The sequence below is a fragment of the Schistocerca cancellata genome, chromosome 2 (assembly GCF_023864275.1).
Source record: "Schistocerca cancellata isolate TAMUIC-IGC-003103 chromosome 2, iqSchCanc2.1, whole genome shotgun sequence".
In the NCBI taxonomy this organism is placed as follows: domain Eukaryota; kingdom Metazoa; phylum Arthropoda; class Insecta; order Orthoptera; family Acrididae; genus Schistocerca; species Schistocerca cancellata.
The window spans coordinates 579,237,231-579,260,288 of record NC_064627.1 but is presented as its reverse complement, the minus strand read 5'-3'; the positions used below and the strand labels follow the sequence as shown (position 1 = coordinate 579,260,288).

The 23,058-nt window shown below is 41.5% G+C and overlaps 1 protein-coding gene across 1 annotated transcript in view; it reads right to left on the bottom strand.

The window, feature by feature from the left end:
- LOC126156678 (kelch-like protein 10) overlaps positions 1–23,058 on the bottom strand; it is a 147,093-nt gene that overhangs the window by 105,737 nt on the left and 18,298 nt on the right. The window contains exon 2 of the mRNA XM_049916326.1: positions 19,492–19,685. Within this exon, the coding sequence (XP_049772283.1) occupies positions 19,492–19,685 (194 nt within the window). The remainder of the gene's footprint in view (positions 1–19,491; positions 19,686–23,058) is intronic.

Sequence of the window (23,058 nt, the reverse complement as noted above, 5' to 3'; positions counted from 1 at the left end):
GTTGAAGTGTCAGAACATCGATGCTGTGGATGACCTACTGAATGGCGGTTTTCAACTCAGCAACGGTTTTGGGGTATTTGCTCTACAACTTGTCTGTAATAAAGCACCCACAAAAAGGAGTCGCATGTGTTCAGATCCGGAAAATATGGCGGCCAATCGAGGCCCATGCCAGTGGCCTCCGGGTACCCCAGAGCCAGAATGCGGTCCCCAAGGTGCTCCTCCAGGACATCAAACACTCTCCAGGTTCGATGGGATCAATCTCCGTCTTGCAAGAACCACATCTTGTCGAAATCAGGGTTACTACGCTTAATGGGGATGAAATCATCTTCCAAAACCTTCACGAACCGTTCGGTAGTCACCGTGCCATCAAGGAATGTTGCACAGATTATTCTATGAGTGGACATCCCACACCTCACAGTCGCCTGTTAAAGGTGAAGTAGCGGCCGGAGTGGCCGAGCGGTTCTAGGCGCTTCAGTCTGGACCCGCGCGACCGCTACGGTCGTAGGTTCGAATCCTGCCTCGGGCATGGGTGTGTGTTATGTCCTTAGGTTAGTTCGGTTTAAGTAGTTCTAAGTTCTAGGGGACTGATGACCTCAGATGCTAAGTCCCATAGTGCTGAGAGCCATTTGAACCATTTTTGAAAGGTGAAGAGACTTCTCGATGGCAAAGTGCGGATTCACAGTCCCCCAAATGCGCCAATTCTGCTTATTGACGAACCTATCCAAATTAAAGTGGGCTTTGTTGCTAAACCAAACCATACATACCATGCTAATTCCCATGGTGGCCCGTAGCCTACCGTGCAGATTGAACGTCCTACCGCAAACCATTCGCAAGCTATGATGATTTTACTTCATATAGTCCAATAATTATCACCCTATATATGAACACAGTAATACAAGTATCACAGTTAGATACTGTGTGTACGTCTTGAGGCAGGGTAACTCACAGGGGTCATATTACCAGGACTATATCCATCCAGTATTTGTAAATGAGAGCACTTAGTGACCTCCAAAACCTTTACACAAATTCATAACCTTTACAAAACTTTTTCCCTCTGGCAAACCGTAGAAAACGATGAAATAAAAAAATTGTTCATCGCTAATCACTTTTTTGCTGCCCCTACAGTAAAACTGCCGCATCCAGCACGATGTTTAAATTTATTACTTCTTTGCTACTAACACCGTTCGCAACAAATTTTGCAGGCACTATTCACATATACCATTGAATATATCTGCAAAATTATATCATTGTACGACACGTGGTTAAGGAGATATGACGTCACAAACATGCGTGATAAACTAAAGGAAACCATAAAGCTCTTACATGTTCAACTTGAAATATTTAACACGTTAACTCACTTGCAAAGTAAACAGACTTTTGAAGCTGTTTTATAAATGAGAGTTCGCTTCTTTAAATGATAGAGGGGGCGGGGTGAGGGGGTCACTGGTTGCATGCTGACCCAGTGAGAACAGTTGCTATTTTTGGAGCAACGAGAACGGCTAACTATGAATGTCTACATAGTAATTTCACTCCTGATGACTAAATCACAAACTACCAAGACACGGCAAAGCTACTTAGATTTCATTGTATTACGTATAGGATATCAAGTGACACCCATCAAACTATTACCAAACGTAAGTACATTTGGGTATCATCACTATTAATAAAGATTATTGTTTTTGTCTCATTGTGTTGCCAAATTTCTGATCCAGTGCCGCCCTGTCATGTAAGCTATAATTAGCTGTTACTAGTGTGCATAGAGCGATCTTAATTAGAATTTATTAAAAAATTATGTAGTACAGGGATGCAGTTTTTTTGCCCCTGCTTTTCATGCTATACATCGATGAAACAATGATGAAAATAAAATAAGGGTTCAAGAGCGAGATTAACAATAAAGAACTAACTAAACTCCGTCCAAATAGGCCATGAAGGTCCAACGGTACCAATCGGCCCATAGCCGTCACTGGATGCGAATACGGAAGGGCATGTGGTCAGCACGCCGCTCTCCCGGCCGTATGTGAGTTTACGAGATTGAGATTAAAAATTATGATGAAATGATATCAGTGATAACATTCGCTGATGAAATTGTTGTCCTCTGTGAAATTAATGAAGAAATGCAGGACGTGTTGAATGTAACGAACAGTCTAATGAGCACAGAAAATGGAGTGAGAGTAAACCGAAGACGAAAATAATGAGGAATAGCAGAAATGAGATTACCCATAAACGTAACATCAAAATGACAGATAACGAAGTAGACGAAGTCAGACAGTTTTACTGCCTTGGAAGCAAAATAACACCCGACGAAGCAAGGGGGATATAAAAATCAGACTAGCACAGGCGAAGAGGGCTTTCCTGGTCGAAAGAAGTTCTGCTAGCATCAAACATTGGCCTTAGCTGAGGAAGAAATTTCTGAGTATGTACGTTTGGAGCATAGAGTTGAATGGTAGTGAAACTGTAACACTGCCAGAAAAGAAGAGAAGCGATGCGTTTGAGATGTCATGCGACAGAAGAATGATGAAAACCAAGTGGACTGATAAAGTCAGGGATGAGGAGGTTCTCCGAATCGGCAAGGAGAGGAACATGTGTGAAACATTGATAAGAAGAAGGGACAGGGTAATAAGATATGTGTTAAGACATCAACGAATAACTTCAGTGGCACTACAGGGGCCGGTAGAAGGTAAAAGTTGAGGACGGAGACAGAAATCGGAATATATCCAATAAATAACCGGCGACGTTGGTTGCAAGTGCCACTCTGAGATGAAAAGATCGCCAAAAGAGTGAATACATGGCGGGCCACATTGAAGCAATCAGACGGGTGATGACATAAAAACAGTCAGGCACACTGCATTTACGAAATATTTTAATTTAATCCGTGACGTGACGTTTTGAGTATGTTTTTGTTATTATTAGACGTGTCTGCAAAGCAAATACAGGTTACGTACAGGTACCGTTACTTCATTAGTGTAAGTCCAGCTGCGAAGCTATGGTTTTTGAACTATGTCGAGTATTCTGTTGACTTTTTTTATTTTTATGGTTTTTTTATTTTATTTACTTATTTATTTATTTTTGAGAAAGGCTCCGATATTCTCATTCTCATTTCTAGTATGTTTTAATGACACGCCCTTTGTTGGACGCAACATACACTTCCGTATCATATAAATAATGAAAAACAGTACCAGTTACTAATTTTTTCATGCTTAGCACAACGTGTGAATTTATTCTCATTTTCGGTTGCATTTATTTACATGTTTTTCGTGGTGTTTGCGATTTTCTGCCTCTCTTGCACAGTATTTGTCCGATTTGCGGATTGCAGTCTAACCTCAAAAAGACAACTACGGTGCCAGAGAGGCAGGAAATCACACATGCAGACATTCCAAAAATTGTAGATAAACGAATGAGAATAAATTATCGAAACTCTTCGTGCTAAGCATGAAAAAATAAGTAACTGGTGCAGTTTTTCATTACTTAAGGCACAAATGACACAGTTCAAGGCTTTCTGAAAACATCGATTCTAACGAACGAAATGAAGAAACATTTGCAGTAGTTTCTGCAGTATAAGGTTAATATAGCATTCTGTCTAAATTTAGAATGACTGAGTTCTTTGACGTAGCAGCACCCTGTTCAGTGTTATGGCGTATTTTTGTAAACAAAGTGTAAATGTCGCGATACAAACAAGAAATAAAATGCTGAAAAGCATTTGTTAACATCTTCATGACGTGGGTAGTTCCCTTACTTTTATGGAAACGTCTATCCCAGCACTCTGTTGACCACGGGAAATCGCTCATACAGCCGGCTGAGTTATGGAGTCAAAAGCAAACTTGCTTTTTCAGTGTAGTTCAGTGGAGGCGTCTGCGAGATTGCGGCTTGTGAGCACTCTTCGGTCCATCAACATCCCTCGAAGGATAATTTCAACCACGTAGCCGTGTCACGTTAAAGTTACCGTCTCGCACTCTCAGATTCACCATTCTAGGAAATACGGCACGTCTTGGAAACTGGTGAGAGGAGTAGATAAGGTGTGGATTACGCCGACTATTTGTTTCTCTGTCATCTCAACGAACAAAGGTTCCACGATACCGTCCCCATCTCACATCACCACAGTCCACCCTTCTTGCATTCTACTTGTCTCTGACGAAGGTGATGTCGAGCAGAAGTTATATACAAACTTTTTTCCGTCTTTCACGTCATAAAAAATGAAGCGTTACAGCATTTGCTCTACACCCTTCTTCCAATTCCTCCCCCCCCCCCCCCCCAAAAAAAATCCATTCCCTGCAGAACCAATCGACGTTTAGCAGTATTTCACTTTGAGACGCGGACAACGAGGACAGTACCATGTCATTATTGAATACCTTACATAATTTTCATTAGCTTAGTATCGAACTGTATACATTTAATCATAATTTTCTTTTTTTAATTCTAGCAAATTTAAATATTTTAAATTTTTTATGACCCGTTGCCGAGTCTCGTCTCCAGAATTGTACTAGCTTAAGAGGTACACACATTATGAAAAAGAATGCCGTCACATTGAGGAAATAAGCGGGAGCAGATCAATTTGCTAGTTGTCGCTCCGCTGTTAGAGTCATACGTTTCTGAATTGTTTAGATACACTGAGGCGTAGAAGCCAATTGTAGATGGAATGAAAAATAAGCAGTTCGGTTTCAAAATCAATAATGCATACCTTTCGCTCATATTCAACTGATGAACTCTGACAAACCAGGATATGTTTGTAGAGTTTGTGGAACTTGAAAAGCCTTTCTCTTTGTAAAGTGCACCAAGGTGCTTGGAATCCTGGGTAATTTAGAGAGGCAATATACTGTGTGGTTATAATTAAAGAACAGCTACTTGCAGAGGTCCATTGCAGGCTTTAATTATCGAATAGCTGCGAAACTTGGAATATATTCTAATGCGTTTATGCGGAACCGTTTTACATCGGAGAAACGTGAGTTCAAATTTTGGCCACCAGGTGTATAAATGGCGGTGTGAATGCAATAAGGACGTATAGAACCGTGTCCATATGTAATGGATTAGGAACGGGATTTGACAGAGAAGGCCAAACCACTAAGAAAGACATAATGTTGATTCTGTTACTAACTGCCGCTTGCGCAGTTTGTTCAACATGAGCTTCGGAGACGTCGACGAGATGCTGCATCCGTAAAACGACGTGATAAAGGGCTGCTCGCAGCAGTTTCAATGAAATCTGAGCAACGAGAACCGGTATATTCGCCTTAAGATCAGGCAGAGACCGAACGTGTGCCTGATGAACGCGTACTTTTAGATATCCCCAGACCAAAAAGTCACGTGGTTACAGATCAGGTGATCTTGCAGGCCATGTATTTGGGAAAATCTCTGGAGATAACACGTTCGTAAAAGATTGCATTAGGAAGAACTTTAACTGGGGTAGCGACATGGGATGTTGCACATTTTACATGAAAACAGTGATTTTCACACGGTTGCGCTCTTCTAAAGCAGGACTCATGTTGTACAAGGGGGTCTCGATAACTTGCAGATATCACAGTACACCTGGGAGGCCCTCTGGACGTATTCGCTTCATAGACTAATGGACCGAGAATAAAGTTGCTCGTGAATCCCCACCACAGAGTCACATACGGCAAATGTATTGGCTCTTTGTGTACAACACCCGGTTTAACAGTACCCCAAATTCGGCAGTCCTGTGTGTTCACTGCACCCTGTAGTGTAAAATGTACTTCGTCACTCCGTAGAATATTGCCCGGTCACATGTCATGAACTTCGACCCGTACTAGAGACCGAAGAGCAAATTCAGAACGTTACTGCGGATCATGGGATTTCAGCATCGTCCTGATTTTGTACGACTACAAGTGTAAAACAGATCGCAAAACTTTCCATACTGTTGACTATGGTGTGGACAATTCTCGTGACAACTCACGAGCACTAGTATTACTCGGAACATGTATTGCATTTTCAGCTGTAGCGACAGCAACCTCGTCACTTCATTGCAGACATTCCACGAGGCCTATTGAAGAATTGAAACCACTGTGAAAATCAGACATGTTTTATTTGCAACAGTTAGCTACACATTCCATCTACTTCTCTACGTAGTCGCTGCTCCGATTTAGACATATGCGATAGCGTTGTACCAACTTTTCAATACCCTCGTCATAGAAGGAAGCCGCCTCTGCTTCCTGCCAATTCTCTACACTGGCTCGTTGTCTGTGCCAGAACGTTGCCTTCATAGCTAGCGGTTCATGTGAGCAGAGATGAACCTCAGGGAGAGTCAATTAGAGGCTCTATTGTGAATGATGAAACACTTCCCATCGAAAACGCTGCAGGAGCATCTTCATTGCCTCTTCAAAGTGCGGCCGAGAATTGTCATGCAGAAGGAAACGTATGACAGCTATGCTATGTGGGCTGCATGGCATCAGGCGGAATCTCACATCACTAGGCACCTTTACGTTCTCACTGTGCGCTCGGAACTGAAAAGAGCGACGTGACGCGATCGATGGGCACACTAGAGACACTGCCCAACACATCTGTCCAAAGCTTCGTCGGATTTTCACTGTAGTTTCCATTTAGCACCCCGTCAGACCTTACTTTCCGAACATCCCTCGTATAATTAACTCACAGAACTGATTCTGGCCGGCCAGTGTGGCCGAGCGGTTATAGGCACTTCAGTCTGGAACCACAAGACCGCTACGGTCGCAGGTTCGAATCCTGACTCGGGCATGGAAATGTGTGATGTCCTTAGGTTAGTTAGGTTTAAGTATTTCTAAGTTCTAGGGGACTGATGGCCTCAGATGTTAAGTGCCATAGTGCTCAGAGCCATTTGAACCATTTGAACTGATTGAGTGCAACTTTACGTTTACGTGGCTTGGAGAAAGTGATGTCTTAACTGACGTGTGCAATCTTCAGCAGAACAGCACAAGGTGAGTGAATAACTAATCAGAAAACTTGCTTTCGCACCATAATCGAATAATGAAGGCTGCTGACCACGAAGATGCCTCCGACTCGTCGTATTTTGAAGTGGGATGAAAACCAATGAGGAAAAAGTATTCAGCACTCCCTTGGCGACAAAGTTCTATCTCTCTAGCCAAAACCATCAACTTTAAGCGACAGCTGAACATCGCCCCGCAACCGATCTACTGTTTGGAATATTTCTAATGACATGTCAGGACATTCCAGATATAATTCGCCCTGCTAGCCGAATAAACACAGATTAGTGAGTGCGTTAATCTAACAGCAGGAAAACAGAGACATTGTAAAAGTATCTTTCCTGGCGTGGCTGTGGAGAAGTCGTCTTGGCTGTTGGGGATGCCAGAACCAATTTCCGGCGTCTGATTGAAAGAGGCTTTGCCCATACTGGGGATGATGGGTTAGTCTTCCCGTACTCTGTCTAACAAGGACACAGCACCAACTTCATCTCATATGGAGAAAAAAGCACACTAGCAAGATAACAGCCACAGCAATTGATCCTGCGCTAAAATTTGGCTCATAAATCTGATAGAACACAGTTATAATCTTCTGAAAGTACAGCTTTTCAACTTCTGAGCGCACCAGTTGTCACTCGTTCGGCCCCACATCAGCCGCATAATGCACGAATGCAAAATACTGTACAGTGGAGAGAGTAAGAGGTTTGTGTACTTCTGACATTGTAACATGGTTTGTTCATGTGTTCATTGTGTCAAAGTACAAGGTTTCTAACCTGTAGCTTGTGCCAGAGATTCCTTAGCTTTGAACATTTTTATTAAATGTATTCGCAATTGTGACTATGGATAGCCATCAACTGTAGAATGGAATGACGACAATGAAAATTTGTGCCCGATCGGGACTCGAACCCGTATTTCAGGCCTGTCGCGAGCGGTCGCCTTACCATTTGGCTGTCCGTCCATGACACAGGGCCAGACCGCAATTTCCATATGTCGTCAACCATGTGTCTACGACCTGTACTCGTACATCCATTGTGTATATTCCTGTACAGGTGACACATTTCACTTGAATGTCGCTTGCCCTGTGTCGGCCGATAAAGACGACATTGCAGTGCCTGTATGAATCCCAATGACGACGCTATCTTCCTTTGGACATGCAGGCTTATATGAGGAACGTTTCCAAGTAAAATGTCTCACCTGCACGGGAGTATACTTAATGAATGTACGAGTACAGGTCGTAGACACGTGATTTACGACATACATGCATGCATGTCCAAAGGAATTTTTCATCGTAATTCGGAATATCATAGACACTGCAATATCGAACATTGTCATTTTCTGATTCACAAATGCAGTGAAAATGAATTAAACGAACGAGTATGTCATTAAAGTTGTAGTGTAGCGCTATTTCATTATTAACATTGCTGCTGCGAGTTATTTCCTTCCTATTTTAAAACTGATGTTAAAGTGAAGTACATTTGCAGGAGTTGCGCTATTCATCGTGCCCGGCATTATTAAATTGTAATTCGAAAATCATTAACTTCATAACACTTCTTCAGTTGCTTAGATTTATTCATTTTGATTATCAACAGGACAATGTTGTACAAATAATACTGAACATAAATGTACGTGAGAATGACGTATTTCGTACTCATATTACTTACTGTTTTACGCGTAAAACAAGACAACTTCTCGAACAAGATTTGAAAACACGTTGAGCAGATGTATCTACCTTCTCTTCTACCCCCCCCCCCCCCTTTAATTCCCAAGCCTTCAACATCCCACGAATAGCAGAGCTGTGGTCGTCACTCCATTGTACAGTAATGAGTAATCCATGCTTGGGCATTAGGCAACTGAAAAGTGGCGGAGCTCGTGACAAACGAACGGTGGGCGAAGTTTAAAAGCTGTGCGTTCAGAAAGTGGTAACTTCATACCATCAAAATTATCAGCCAACTTGACGCACGGGATCAATTTCTGAGGCTGATATTTACCAAGTGTGCATTTTTCTCCTTAAAGTATGTGGTTGAGTTGATTACGTTTTCTAATGTGTTCTCGAACGGCAAATGTTCCGCAGCAACTGATGTAAATAAACTTGCAAACAGACAGACAGGATGTAGACCTTTCCAGAGGCGTGCAATTGCTTTACCAATAACGGTAGCGTACAATAATTGGAGTGTGCATTCCTGTCCAAGGACATGAAATTCTGCTTAGTCATTTTATGGTATTCTAGAGAATGTTTCAGTTTAGTGAGGATGCTTATGTTCCGTTGGAGAAGGCTTCATATCGGAGCATGGAGCCATTCATTAGCTCGTGTGGTGCGGTTCGATAGTAGTGGTGGACTTGATGTTCCCCGATTGAAGCCAAAGAAACACATTTGTTTTCATGGAGCCTATAAGTGTAGTCTACACATCCGTATTACGTACTATCATTCGCGTAAAACAACAGGTTTCCTCGAACAAGATTTCAAAACACGTTGAGCAGATGTATCTACCCTCCCTTTTCGCTTCTCCCCTTTAATTCTCAAGCCTTATTTAAATGAAAAGCAGTCCAGGACTTAATAATGTTTTTTTTATTATTTTTACTTCTGGTTACCGACTTCGGTCTATGAGGGCATCGACAGACCAAGGCTTCAGACGACTGCAGTTAATGACGGGATTAGTCAGTGCTACACAGCAGCTCCTCACGTCATCTGGAGCCTTGGTCTGAAGATGGTCTTAGAGACCCTAACTGGTAATTATAATTAAAAATGTTATTGCGATCTATTCTGCTTTTTATTGAAATACTAGCTGACAGGCCGGCCGGTGTGACCGAGCGGTTCTAGGCGCTACAGTCTGGAGCCGCGCGACCGCTACGGTCGCAGGTTCCAATTCTGCCTCGGGCATGGATGTGTGTGATGTCCTTAGGTTAGTTAGGTTTAAGTAGTTCTAAGTCCTAGGGAACTGATGACCTCAGAAGTTAAGTCCCATAGTGCTCAGAGCCATTTCAACCATTTTTGAACTAGCTGACAAACTTGGCATTGCCCGAGTATTCATTTTCCCAATTTTCTATTAGAAAAGGAAACAAAAAATGAACTGTGTTTACAGCGTCATATCAAAAAAATTCATTTAAATGTATTTGTGAGAACATCATTGTAATTATGAAACAGTCATACAAAGAAATATACATAATGTGCAAATGTCTAAATACAGCTGCCTCTCTTGTATACAACCGATTTTGTAAGTGTCTTCGGCAATGCCTCTTCGTAGCTCTATAGGCAGCTATTGTTTTCAGCTACAGCCGTCTGTACTTCGCAGTTGAAGGTGTCAAAAGCGCTGCCAAATGTCAGCGATTTCCTTAAGTCAGCTCGATCGTAGGACTATCTTAGCAGTAAACAATAAATGTATTAAAACTTCATGAATGTCGTGACTTTTTTCCACGTATCTCACCGTTTATGACGACATATCTCCTAAACTATGTGTGGTACTAAGATATAATTTTGTATGTGTATTTAGCATCATATATTAATACTGTTTGTGAAATTTATTGCAAAAAATGGTTCTAATGGCTCTGACCACTATGGGACCTAACATCTGAGGTCATTAGTCCCCTAGAACTTAGAACTACTTAGACCTAACTAACCTAAGGACATCACACACATCCATGCCCGAGGCAGGATTCGAACCTGCGACCGTAGCGGTCGCACGGTTCCAGACTGAAGCGCCTATAACCTCTCGGCCACACCGGCCAGCTATTGCAAATAGACCTAGTAGCACAGAAGTAAGAAGATTAAACGTCATGCTTGATGAGGCAGTTTTTCAATGTTTATGGAGCAATATATCCTAAACTGTGATAGGCAGGTAGTTCTTACCCCGAAAGCAACTGCCGCCTGATAGTAAGGGATGTGTGCAGCAAGTTTTGTTCAAATCGGTCCAGTCATTTAGGAGGAGAAGTGGAATGTAGATACATACACACTCACGTACAAACATACATCGATTTTTAAAATGTGTATGGATTAAGTACGGTTGCTGTTCTTCCATAATGACATCAAAAATTATTACTTTCCCTTGTTGTCTATGAACTGTTTTCCTGTTTTCTCTTTGCAGAAAGTATTGGCGGAAATTGTTAGAAACCAGATGAAGGCGGTGTTTTGTCTATTAGCAGTGGTCGAATTTTTTAATCTTGCACGATTTAGTTACAGGCCGTTAATTGTTAGTTTTGTAGTAATGGTAAGTTTAACCTTGTCTCGTGGCTCCAAAGGATGCTATTAACCCTTATTAGACTGGTTATAATACGGTATAAATAAAGAGAATTAAGCAGAAGTTGCCAATAAGCGTCGCTCAGCTAGTCTCTCTCGCCAAGTGGGCGTTGGTGCTGACCGGCGAGGCAGATTACGCGCGACGCACGGACGCCCCGAGAACAGGCGGAGGAATGTGCACTACGTGCTTGGATACGCGAGTAATCAGTATTTCAGCGCAACCCCTATCTACGTTCTGTATATACAAAAGGAAATGTCCTAATTGACCAAATGACTATCTGACTGACTGACTCGTCATCGTTGGTATTTGGTTTCGCAGTCAGAAATAAAGAAATTCGTGCTTCAGCATTTTTGGAAATTCAACCACTAAGGGGCAAAATAGTAAGTGAAACATTTTTTGAAAATAAATCATTATTAAAGTACAAATAAAGCTACATGTATGAATTATATATGAGGGCGTGGTGTCTGTTCTTTCCACCATGTCCGAAAGAAGAAAGACAACGTGGAATCCACTGCTGTGATACATATTATGTAAACTGAAGGTGGAGGAGAGAGAAAGGAAAGGAAGGGAAAGGTATATGTATGACAGCTGCGGTTTCCGCATGGTGTCTTTTCTTTTGGACATGTCCGAAAGAACAGACACCACGCGGTTCATGTAACTGATACGCCTCAATGGGCTATGAAACCACAACCATCAGTGCAGACGCGGAATCGCGTTCGACCTCCAGCGGAAATCCAAAATTAGCTCGCATGGATGACACGGATGAGGACTGCAGATAAGAGATGGCGCTAGATGGGAATGTCGGTCGGCCAAGGAGCGTTAGAGATAATCGGCGCACTTGCTGTTAACAGTGTGTCTGCGTGGTTCAGTAATTAATTCAACTGGTTCGTAAATAGGAGGTCCTGGGTTCGAGTACCAGTCTGGCACTCGTTTTCGCTCATTGCCGCATAAAGTACCGATGCAGCTGATATTACCAATTCATTTCCTTACTCCCCCCCTGCACCAGCAATTTACGTAATACATGTACGAAAATTGGTATTTGACTTCTTGGCTAGAAATAAAAACAAATACATACTATAGTGTTTTTGGAAATTCAATACCTAACGGAATAAAGCTTTTTATGAAATTATTTCATTATGAAAGCGTTTTTCGGAGTAGGCCTAAATGTAAGAAAATATGAATTTGGTTTCACGGATAGAAATTTAAAAAGAAATGTGTTTCGGTGTTTTTGGAATCCCCTAAAGTAGTAAAATAGGAGATGGAACGTTTTATAGAAATATTTGATTACGAAAGCATTTTTGAAACTAAATATTTGAGAACGTGTATTCACCTTCTCAGTTAGAAATAAAAACAAAAAAATGTGGCTCTGTGTATTTTTGGAAATTCAACACCAAAGAAGGTGAAACAGAGGATGAAATATTTATGAAAATATTTTGTTTTAAAAATTTGTAAAGGTAACTCTATAAAATTGATATTTTAGGTTTAAAGAAATATGTACTACGGGATGAAAGTTTCTCTGGAAATATCACCACAAGAACTCAAAATGCTGGGCTGATAAAGACCTCCGAATCCAGGTACTAGAATCGCTTTTTGGTCAGAAGTACGGTATATTCGGAAAAGACGATGCTTCTATGGCCTTAAGTAGCGTGAAATGTTAAAGAAAAAAATACTGTGCAAACGATATAGTTTACACAGGTAGTGCAGTGGGCGCTAACCTAGTTCCGTATATGTAGGGAAACATTACACAGAGGTTTTCTCAGTCAGAAGTCTCATTCCGGTGTTGTTTGTTTGTGGGACCTCCCGTAAGAAGAGACTTGTCTGCCAGCACGTGTTGGAATCTGACAGCAGAAGGATGGTGGCTCACTGAGAATGCGGATTCTCATCATGTGATACTGTTGGTCGCTTTAGTCGGATTCCCACGACTGTTATTCAAATATTGAATCGAGATGTTCAGGAGGGCCACACTTAATGGATTGCAGGATGTCACAAGCTCCACGTGACTAGCGCAAGAGAGGAGAGACACATAGTCCGCTGGGCCGTTTAGGATGGATCTGGCGCGTCATGTACCTTGAATCAGGAAACAGGTTTGTTTGTAACATAAGAAGTACCCTCACGAGCAGTTCGACTACGTCTGAGGCGCCACAGATAGTTCTCATGGTGTCCTTGTCACGGCTTCCCTTGACGCGACAGCAGAGACAATCGCTCTGACAGCATTGCACAAACCTACAACACAGGACAGAGCGGCGCCAAGTCATCCTACTAACGGCAATAGTATTATAACAGACGTATCTGCGTGTGGAGGCTTCGAGGAGAAAGAATGTTGCCATACTGCATTCGTTATATGGGCTCGGCACCTAGCGTGATACTGTCGTCTGTGACAGTATACACAACACTATCACTTCTGATTCGCATAGACGATAATTTGGAAAGTAACCATACATTTCTAACGTTTTAAGGCCTGACCTAACTTCGAAGTTTCCGTCACGTTTTCAACAGGACAGGACAACCTCGATGTTGCCCTTACTGTTCTGACCTATCTCGATACAGTGTGTGTTCAACTGTTTGTAACACTTATATTCGATATTGACCATATCTACCGTATATCATGTAAGTCTTTGTCTACTTAAGCTTGATTTGGAATATTTTCCCTATGTTCTTTGATTCAACCTCTATGTAAATGTCTCATCATATTTTCTGTCAATTTATATTACTGTAGTTGAAGTATGCACGTGATTTTAAAAACTGTGTCCTGTAGAAATACTGAAATGTTGAAATAGTATTTGTAGTATTGGTTCATGCACAGGGAACGTTGATTTGTGCTTACGTAAAACCTGAAGAGAGGTCCCTCTGCTACGAAGCCCGCATGGCGAGAACAGAGTAGGCTGATTTGACCGTAGAACCACAGGGTGGCTTTGTGTCACTGTCAGTCGCAGGCTAGCATAAAACTGTTCACATCTCGTCTGTTGAAGAAGGCGAGGAAAGCAGAAATCTCGAGCAATAACACCTCAGATGTGGTAGATTACTGGATAATTATTCATGACATTTATTGATTGGCTCTGAATCACAGAAATCCGTCGCCAAGAAGATAATTTTCAGAGCACTTATCCATAATTAAGAGCCATCAGTATGTTTGCCGCCACTACTTGCATTTCAAGTAAAACTTCAGTACTGCATGGACCTGTTATTTGCTTTGCATGCAACTGATAATCGTTTTTAGTTCAAATTGATGTCGAGATCCTTGACTCACTCCGTAGTCATTTTACCTACACGGGATCCAGCTCCTAGTGATGCAACATATGCGAGTTTTCCATTTTATTGAACTGGAGAATATTTATTGATTTAATACTGCTCATTAACTTTTGTGAAGTAGTAAACTTCTTAAGAGTTCAGTCAGCTTATTTCTTAAATACTCCACGTGAAAATTTTCATAAGTGAGTAGTTAAAAGTTTCGTAAAAGTGTAGATGCAAAGGAAATAACAATTTATTTTACTTAAAAGGCATTCTTACTAAGGTCTATATTCAGTTTTGAAAGTAACTGAATAAAACACTGATGATAATAATTATTTGCAGTGCAATTTAACAGCGAGCATAATGAATACCTGCTGCATAGGTTTGTAAATGTTTATATTCATGTATTTCTGTTTAAAAGTATTTCCTCAATGTATTTTGCCAGAAGTGTTTCGTTCTACTCTGAGTTAAATGATAGAATAGTTTCTGGGTCCCCATATTAAATGCTGAGTCAGTATTATAGTCGTTATTGCAGTGAAACTGCTTATGAAATGCATTAGTGAATTTAACGGCTTTCGTGTTATTTAAATACTAATTGGCTGCAACTGTTCAGATCATAACAGATTCAGGGACCCCATGCCTTATATATATTCTACATGGTACAATGATGGATATGCTCTCCTGTGGTAATCTGCTCAGTTAATATGACCATAAAAAGATGAATTATATGTCAGTGTTTCTCAATAGTTAAATGGTAAAAGCTTCTCATGTCCAAATAAGTTGTGGTCCTTCCTTTTGCAGTTACGCTGTGTAATGAGTATTAGCTTACTGTGTTGAATGCAGAAAGTATATGTCAGTCTAAGACAGTTTGTTCCCATAACATTTGAAGTTCACATTTGTCTTGCTCATGACAAACTGCGGTTTCAACACTTGCTAGGTTGTTCTGCTGATTAGTATCCAATTTGCAAAACAAATTTGCGTACCAAGTAAAGCCGTATACAACAGAAACTTTTCTTAATGAATCGTGTAAGCACTTGGTACCATATTGCCTAATTAGGATGGCGACCATTTTCCCTTTAATAACAGCTTACTTTACAGCGACAATAATTCCGAGTCGATTCCCGTTATCTGAACTACCGGTTGTGAGGTAACGGGCGAGTTCTGACGCCCTGGAAATATTATATGTTCGGAATTGGGGCGGCCGCACAGGACGCTCGTCAAAGCCGGGGCCCGGCAGCAAACACGTGGTGGTAAACGTTAGCCGGACGAGAGGGGTAGCCCCAGCGCATGGTCCAGCCGCGTGGCTGGGAATTCAGCTGTGACAAGCACGGTGCTTTGTGTCGATGAAGGAGACACGCCTGGAGTGCCAAAGATGGCGGACTTTGTGAAACCTTGATGACAGACATTTCACAGTTCGCATAGAAATTAATAGTAGCCGGATGAATCATTATACCTCAAAAAGAAACATGTACATTACTATTATTTGCACGACGATTCTTATGGTGTAATCAGATTTTCAATATCTTTATTAGTTTAAAGTTTAGTGTCTGACGGTAAATTATACAAGTAACACCCAGCAACGAATTTACAAAATATAAACGCTTCATCCGATTTTGTCTATCGCCATGTCTTTAGAAATCTATTAGTGTAAACCTAAACTGGTATGAATTACAGTCATGTAACTTGAATAGTATATGAGTTATTGGAGGTCAAAGTGGCCGATTACTATCGATCGCGTCAAGCCATAAGTACTCCACAATTATACGAAAAAACGGTAGTAGCATGCTTATATTTATTCATCTATGTTTTTGTTTATATCCAATATACGCTATTCATGAAGAAATTGTAGATTTTAAGAAGGCATATGACTGTCTCCACAGACCTTCAGTATTAAAAATTTTAAGAAATCTAGGACTCCATCCAAAACTAATTAAAATAATGCAACTCACTCTAACCAACACCAAATCAAAAGTGAAGTTTAGAGGAGAAATTTCGGAACCATTCCCATAAAAACAGGCTTAAGACAAGGTGACTGCCTATTACCATTACTGTTCAACTGTGCACTGGAATACATAATGAGAGAATGGTAGAAGCACAATCCAAAGATGATAAAAATTGGAAGTGCAAAAGATGATATTAGCTTAAACTGCTTGGGATTTGCTGATGATCTTGCTCTCCTAGCCAACACCGTTCAAGAAGCCAGGCAACAAGTGAAATCACTACAAGAAATAGCAGAGAAAAAACGGAGATTATGCTAACTGATCCACCACTTGCAAACAAAATTACAATAGGAGAACAGGAAATCGAAATTGTTGATAAATTTAAATATTTAGGCGAAATAATAACATGCAATCTAAATGAGAAGCCATCATGGCAGAATAGAATAAAAAACTGAACTACGCAAATTACATTACCAAAACCACATACAACAAAAAAAGCCTGTCTATAGATGCAAAATTAAAACACTATAAAACAGTTACACAACCAGAAATAACGTATGCAGTTGAAACTATCTTCAAAACAACTAACACAACAGAAATTGACAGAACACTAAAAATAGAAAGAAGAATAATTAGGACATGTATAAAATAAATGGACTTGGAGAATAGCATCAAATGAAACAGTATATAAGAAAACAGAACCAGCACGATCAGGAAGAAACGCATCTCATTCTTTGGACATCTAATGATAACTCCAGAAAACAGAACTAGTAAAAAAATATTACAAAAATTGTGGAATAGTAAAAGCGACATTAAATGGATCACAGAAATTAAGGAAGATAAAAAAGAACACCAAATTACAGTAGATGACCAAAAAACAAGACAGAGAAAACCACAATACTGCAAGACCCGCAAACCAGACTACAAATGAAAATTAATAAAAGGAGTACAGGGAGGGTGGTCTCAGATGAAGAAAGAAAGAAAATATCTGAACGAATGAAGAAATATTGGGCAGACAGATGAGCAAAACACCTTTCATATACGAATAGACTCTAATAATTACATTACCTAAATATCATATTAAGCTATTGTTGAGCCAAATTGTATCCCTGTGTAACAACTTGTTTACAGCATTGTATTTTTGACTATAGTGGTCCAATGAAGGCCATAAAATATATAATAATAATAATAATAAAACAAAAAACATTAAGAAATTGGTTAAATATTTACTGTGTGTTGGAAAGCACAGAGACATGGGCACCTGGCCTACCTTTTGCTTCTTTTCTTTTGATGTATATTTATTTAATTGTTTATGTATTTAATAATGTGTGTTAGAGCGTATTTATGGTCCAGCCGTAGGAATATTTATTTAATTTCAAGTATTTAAATGTAAATCCAGTATTTAGTATGTGCTTAAATGTGTGTGTGGGTGCGTTCGCTTGAAGACATGGCGCGAGCGCTCTAGCCAGTCACAACGCTCGTGAATGGGGAGACTGGATGGGAGCATCGTTTCCGGAGAGGACACGGGGCAGTCCTGGCAGTGCGGCAGTGCTGGAGAGTGCGGCACTGGACACGGGAGTGAGTGCTGAACGCAAACAGTACAGCGTGACGGACGCACAGTCGCTGCAAAGACTTGGACAGTGGAGCAGTTTGCGCGTGATCGCGAGAGATAGAAATATTTCGGAGTGCCGACCTGTGCTCTTGTGTGATTTCCGTGGCTTCTGCGGCGAAGACGTAGAGTGCGTTTAGAAGTGAATATATCGCGAGTTATGTTGTTGTTCATAACTAATTACGTGCAGTAGGGATCTATTGTTTCCCTGTTATTCAACTTATATTTTATTTAATTGCTGGACCATCGACACCAATAAGTGTTTTGCAGAAATATACCGCAATTTCAAAAGTACTTCTACTCTCGTACTCATCATTCAAAGTCGTTAAGTTAGTACCTGCAGATTTTATTTAATTTCAATCTTTCATTTATAAATTTCTATATTAATTCGCAATTGCCGAGTGATAGGAACCTTCGACCATTCGATTCATGTGTGTATTCTTATTGTATACTGTAGACTCAGCAGTATTTGGCCCGTAATGCGGCAACTTCGTATCCCAGCCCCTAGGCAACGAAACCAGCGAAAACTTTTCATACTGCAACGTTGAGTCTGAGGGGGCGTAGTTATTATGAAAGCCCGCATGGTGCCTATAAAAAATTATTTTTCGCGTAACGAAAAATAGTCGGATATCTCAGTCATTAATACAAGGCCACGGTCATTTTAAATTCCTTTCATAGGAGTCACGTTATCGGCAAACTGATCATGGAGTAGTAACCAGTAGTGTTACATGTTGTCCTGGCAAGCACGTTCTCCAGACCGCCCATCCACTGGAAACATTTGGTCATGGGTTGCCGAGGGAGTGGACGCCAGCACTCGCCAGCCACTATGGTTGATGAGACTTGGCGTAGGATCGAATCAGCTGTCAGTGCTGTCATCTGATCACAGTTCAATTGGAAGCCTAGTCAGATTAAATCCGTTGTCGGTACCAGAGGTGACTACTCTGCCTTCTGAATTTGGTATCCTGCATACCCCCCAAATGAGCTGAAATTTTAATCGTTTATTGTTGCTATTAAACTGTAAATGTTCAGTAAGTCAGATTTCGATGTTATCCTTTCTAGCGAGGCAATTTTAATTGCTAGCAGTGTAGATTGAATTAAACCCGCCAGGTTATCCGAGAGCGTTAATGCGCTGCTTCCTGGACTCGGGTAAGCCCGCCGGCCCCTGATCGAATCCGCCCGGCGGATTAAAGACGGAGGCCGGAGTGCCGGCCAGCCTGGATTTGGTTTTTAGGCGGTTTCCCACATCCCTCTAGATTAATACCGGGCTGGTCCCCACCTCAAGCATCAGTTACACGGCTCGCGGACATCTGAACACATTCGCCCTATTCCGTGGCTTACACTAGACGCAGACAGTCGGGGTACACTACTTCCGTCCCAGGGGGTACGGGGTGGCGGCAGAAAGGGCATCCGCCCACCCCTTAAATCAACCTTGCCAAATCCGATTAACTATGCCGACCCTGCGTCACTGCGGGAAACAAGCAAAAAACAAAAAGGGTAGATTGAATTACAGGGTCTAACAAAGCGTCAGAGGGATGAAATATAAAGAGGGAATGGGAAGTGCGAGGCAGGCAGTAGGCTACCTGAAGTAGGAGCTGCAGGCGGAGAGCAGGTTGCGGTGCACGTAGAAGGCGCCCCCGTCGTCGAGGCGGATGACGGCGTCGCACAGCTGCCGGTTCTGGCACAGGTCGAACAGCATCTGCATCGCCTGCACGCTCATCGAGCGGCCCTCCTCCGTGTCCAGGAGCCGGCCGCCCACCTCTTCCGTCTGGCATTCCTGGACAGCCTACTTTCTATACTCTCCGCTCTTACTCAGCTCTTATAAGTTGAAAGGTCTCTGTTGGATTCCTTTCATGTTAATTTTTTAAAACTGTTGTCATTTACGGCATACATTTCACTTCTAAATTTACTGTGGTGTTTCTGACTATCTGGGAGGAGACTGAGCAGTGGAACGTGTTACTTTTACACATAATCAAGAACGACCTGTCACACTACTACACTTTAAAGCACAGTTTATACAGGGTGTTTCAAAAATGACCGGTATATTTGAAGCGGCAATAAAAACTAAACGAGCAGCGATAGAAATACACCGTTTGTTGCAATATGCTTGGGACAACAGTACATTTTCAGGCGGACAAACTTTCGAAATTACAGTAGTTACAATTTTCAATAACAGATGGCGCTGCAAGTGATGTGAAAGATATAGAAGACAACGCAGTCTGTGGGTGCGCCATTCTGTACGTCGTCTTTCTGCTGTAAGCGTGTGCTGTTCACAACGTGCAAGTGTGCTGTAGACAACATGGTTTATTCCTTAGAACAGAGGATTTTTCTGGTGTTGGAATTCCACCGCCTAGAAACAGTGTTGTTGCAACAAGACGAAGTTTTCAATGGAGGTTTAATGTAACAAAAGGACCGAAAAGCGATACAATAAAGGATCTGTTTGAAAAATTTCAACGGACTGGGAACGTGACTGATGAACGTGCTGGAAAGGTAGGGCGACCGCGTACGGCAACCACAGAGGGCAACGTGCAGCTAGTGCAGCAGGTGATCCAACAGCGGCCTCGGGTTTCCGTTCGCCGTGTTGCAGCTGCGGTCCAAATGACGCCAAGGTCCACGTATCGTCTCATGCGCCAGAGTTTACACCTCTATCCATACAAAATTCAAATGCGGCAACCCCTCAGCGCCGCTACCATTGCTGCACGAGAGACATTCGCTAACGATGTAGTGCACAGGATTGATGACGGCGATATGCATGTGGGCAGCATTTGGTTTACTGACGAAGCTTATTTTTACCTGGACGGCTTCGTCAATAAACAGAACTGGCGCATATGGGGAACCGAAAAGCCCCATGTTGCAGTCCCATCGTCCCTGCATCCTCAAAAAGTACTGGTCTGGGCCGCCATGTCTTCCAAAGGAATCATTGGCCCATTTTTCAGATCCGAAACGATTACTGCATCACGCTATCTGGACATTCTTCGTGAATTTGTGGCGGTACAAACTGCCTTAGACGACACTGCGAACACCTCGTGGTTTATGCAAGATGGTGCCCGGCCACATCGCACGGCCGACGTCTTTAATTTCCTGAATGAATATTTCGATGATCGTGTGATTGCTTTGGGCTATCCGAAACATATAGGAGGCGGCGTGGATTGGCCTCCCTATTCGCCAGACATGAACCCCTGTGACTTCTTTCTGTGGGGACACTTGAAAAACCAGGTGTACCGCCAGAATCCAGAAACAATTGAACAGCTGAAGCAGTACATCTCATCTGTATGTGAATCCATTCCGCCAGACACGTTGTCAAAGGTTTCGGGTAATTTCATTCAGAGACTACGCCATATTATTGCTACGCATGGTGGATATGTGGAAAATATCGTACTATAGAGTTTCCCAGACCGCAGCGCCATCTGTTGTTGAAAATTGTAACTACTGTAATTTCGAAAGTTTGTCTGCCTGAAAATGTACTGTTGTCCCAAGCATATTGCAACAAGCGGTGTATTTCTATCGCTGCTCGTTTAGTTTTTATTGCCGTTTCAAATATACCGGTCATTTTTGAAACACCCTGTATGTAATTCATGTCACACAGTCTCATACGGAACCTACATCCGATTTCTTTTATATACTGTATATGATAAGATACTGTCATCCCCCTTCCCTTCTGTGTGAAAGGATGAATGGGCAAATGTATTTCTAGTTGCATGCTTGATGGTAGCAGACAAGCCTGGCTGCTAGAGAACAGTAGGACCAACGTCGGAACAGGTAGCTACGCTTTCTATAAGCAGAGAGGTTTCTATTCTTAGTATGGTCCTGTCCGTCCCTTGTCATGTTGGTATAGGAAGCTGCCTCTCTGGTCACTTCCGTTTTGTATCTAGAAGCACCCTTGGTAGGGGCTCAGGGCAGTCTGTCTGCGGCGAGCGTCTGAAGTGGTAAGATCTCCGGTTAAGCACGTCTCTGCTAAGTCTGTAGGACAATGGATTTCTTAAGTTCAGTCAAACTGAAAATTTAATCACCTTTATTTCAGGTTTAGATAAAAAATATCTAATGTTATATTAAATTGCAACGCAGTCTAATTCTAGTGTGAAGTTCAGAATATCTTCCAGTAGTTGCTCTATCACTACTTTGTGAGTAAAGTGGAACCATGTCTGGATGATCCGTAACTCTAACTAAGATCATCAATCTTAAATGCGAATGTGCGTGAGATTATAACGTCTGGTCTTGACAATGTTTTTCAGTATAGCAATTTTTCTTTATGTTCAAACCACGTGGGGTGTACTTTCTGAGACCAGTACCACGTGCTTATACAATTGTTTGACCCACCAGGTTAATAGTAAGACGATAGTGAGCAGTTCGAGGTTTTTCTTTTGTAAATTGCGTTTCGATGTAATTTATTTTAATTATCAAAATTATTGTGGAGTTACACTCTTTGTGTAAACCAAGTTGACCACGTGAAGCATGTGGTGTAAGCATCAAAGTAGCCCTCAGCTATTCTTTTCGGGAAGATTTCGCAGAGAGTTAGTATGAATTTAGTATTCCAGTGTGTGGTAATTTCATGACGGACAGGATTGTGCTACGAACGTAACTTCTTTGGGTGAAAATTGAATCGGTTGGTTGTGGTTAATTTCCTCTTGCATATGTTTCAACGATCTTTGTGTGCTATTTTATGAATGCAGTGTTGTATGCAGTCTCCCAATCTTGGCTCCATACTTTATGTGATTACAAACTCACATTTTCACAATCCTAAATAAGGCACCAGTTTAGTTATGATCTCAAAGTCGACGTATTTTAAGAGAAGACCAAGTAAACTAAAAACTTGGAAACATCCAGACTGGAAAAAAGGAGAATGGCAACTGGACCATGTCTGCATGGACAAGAATTACCACAAGGAAATTTACAATGTGAAAGTACTGAGAGGGACAGATACCGGATCAGATCATTACATGATAAAAATTAAAATTAAATTAACCCCATTAGCAAAGAAAAAATCCCACCAGAAGAAGAAGAGAACCTATGACCCTCATAAACTGATACAAAATGAGGATTATGAAGCACAAACCAGGGATATAAAAATAACAGATGATCTGGAAGAAATAATTCCCAAATTGAAACAAATAGCTGAACAAGTTGCCCCTATAAATCCAAGGAAAAAACAC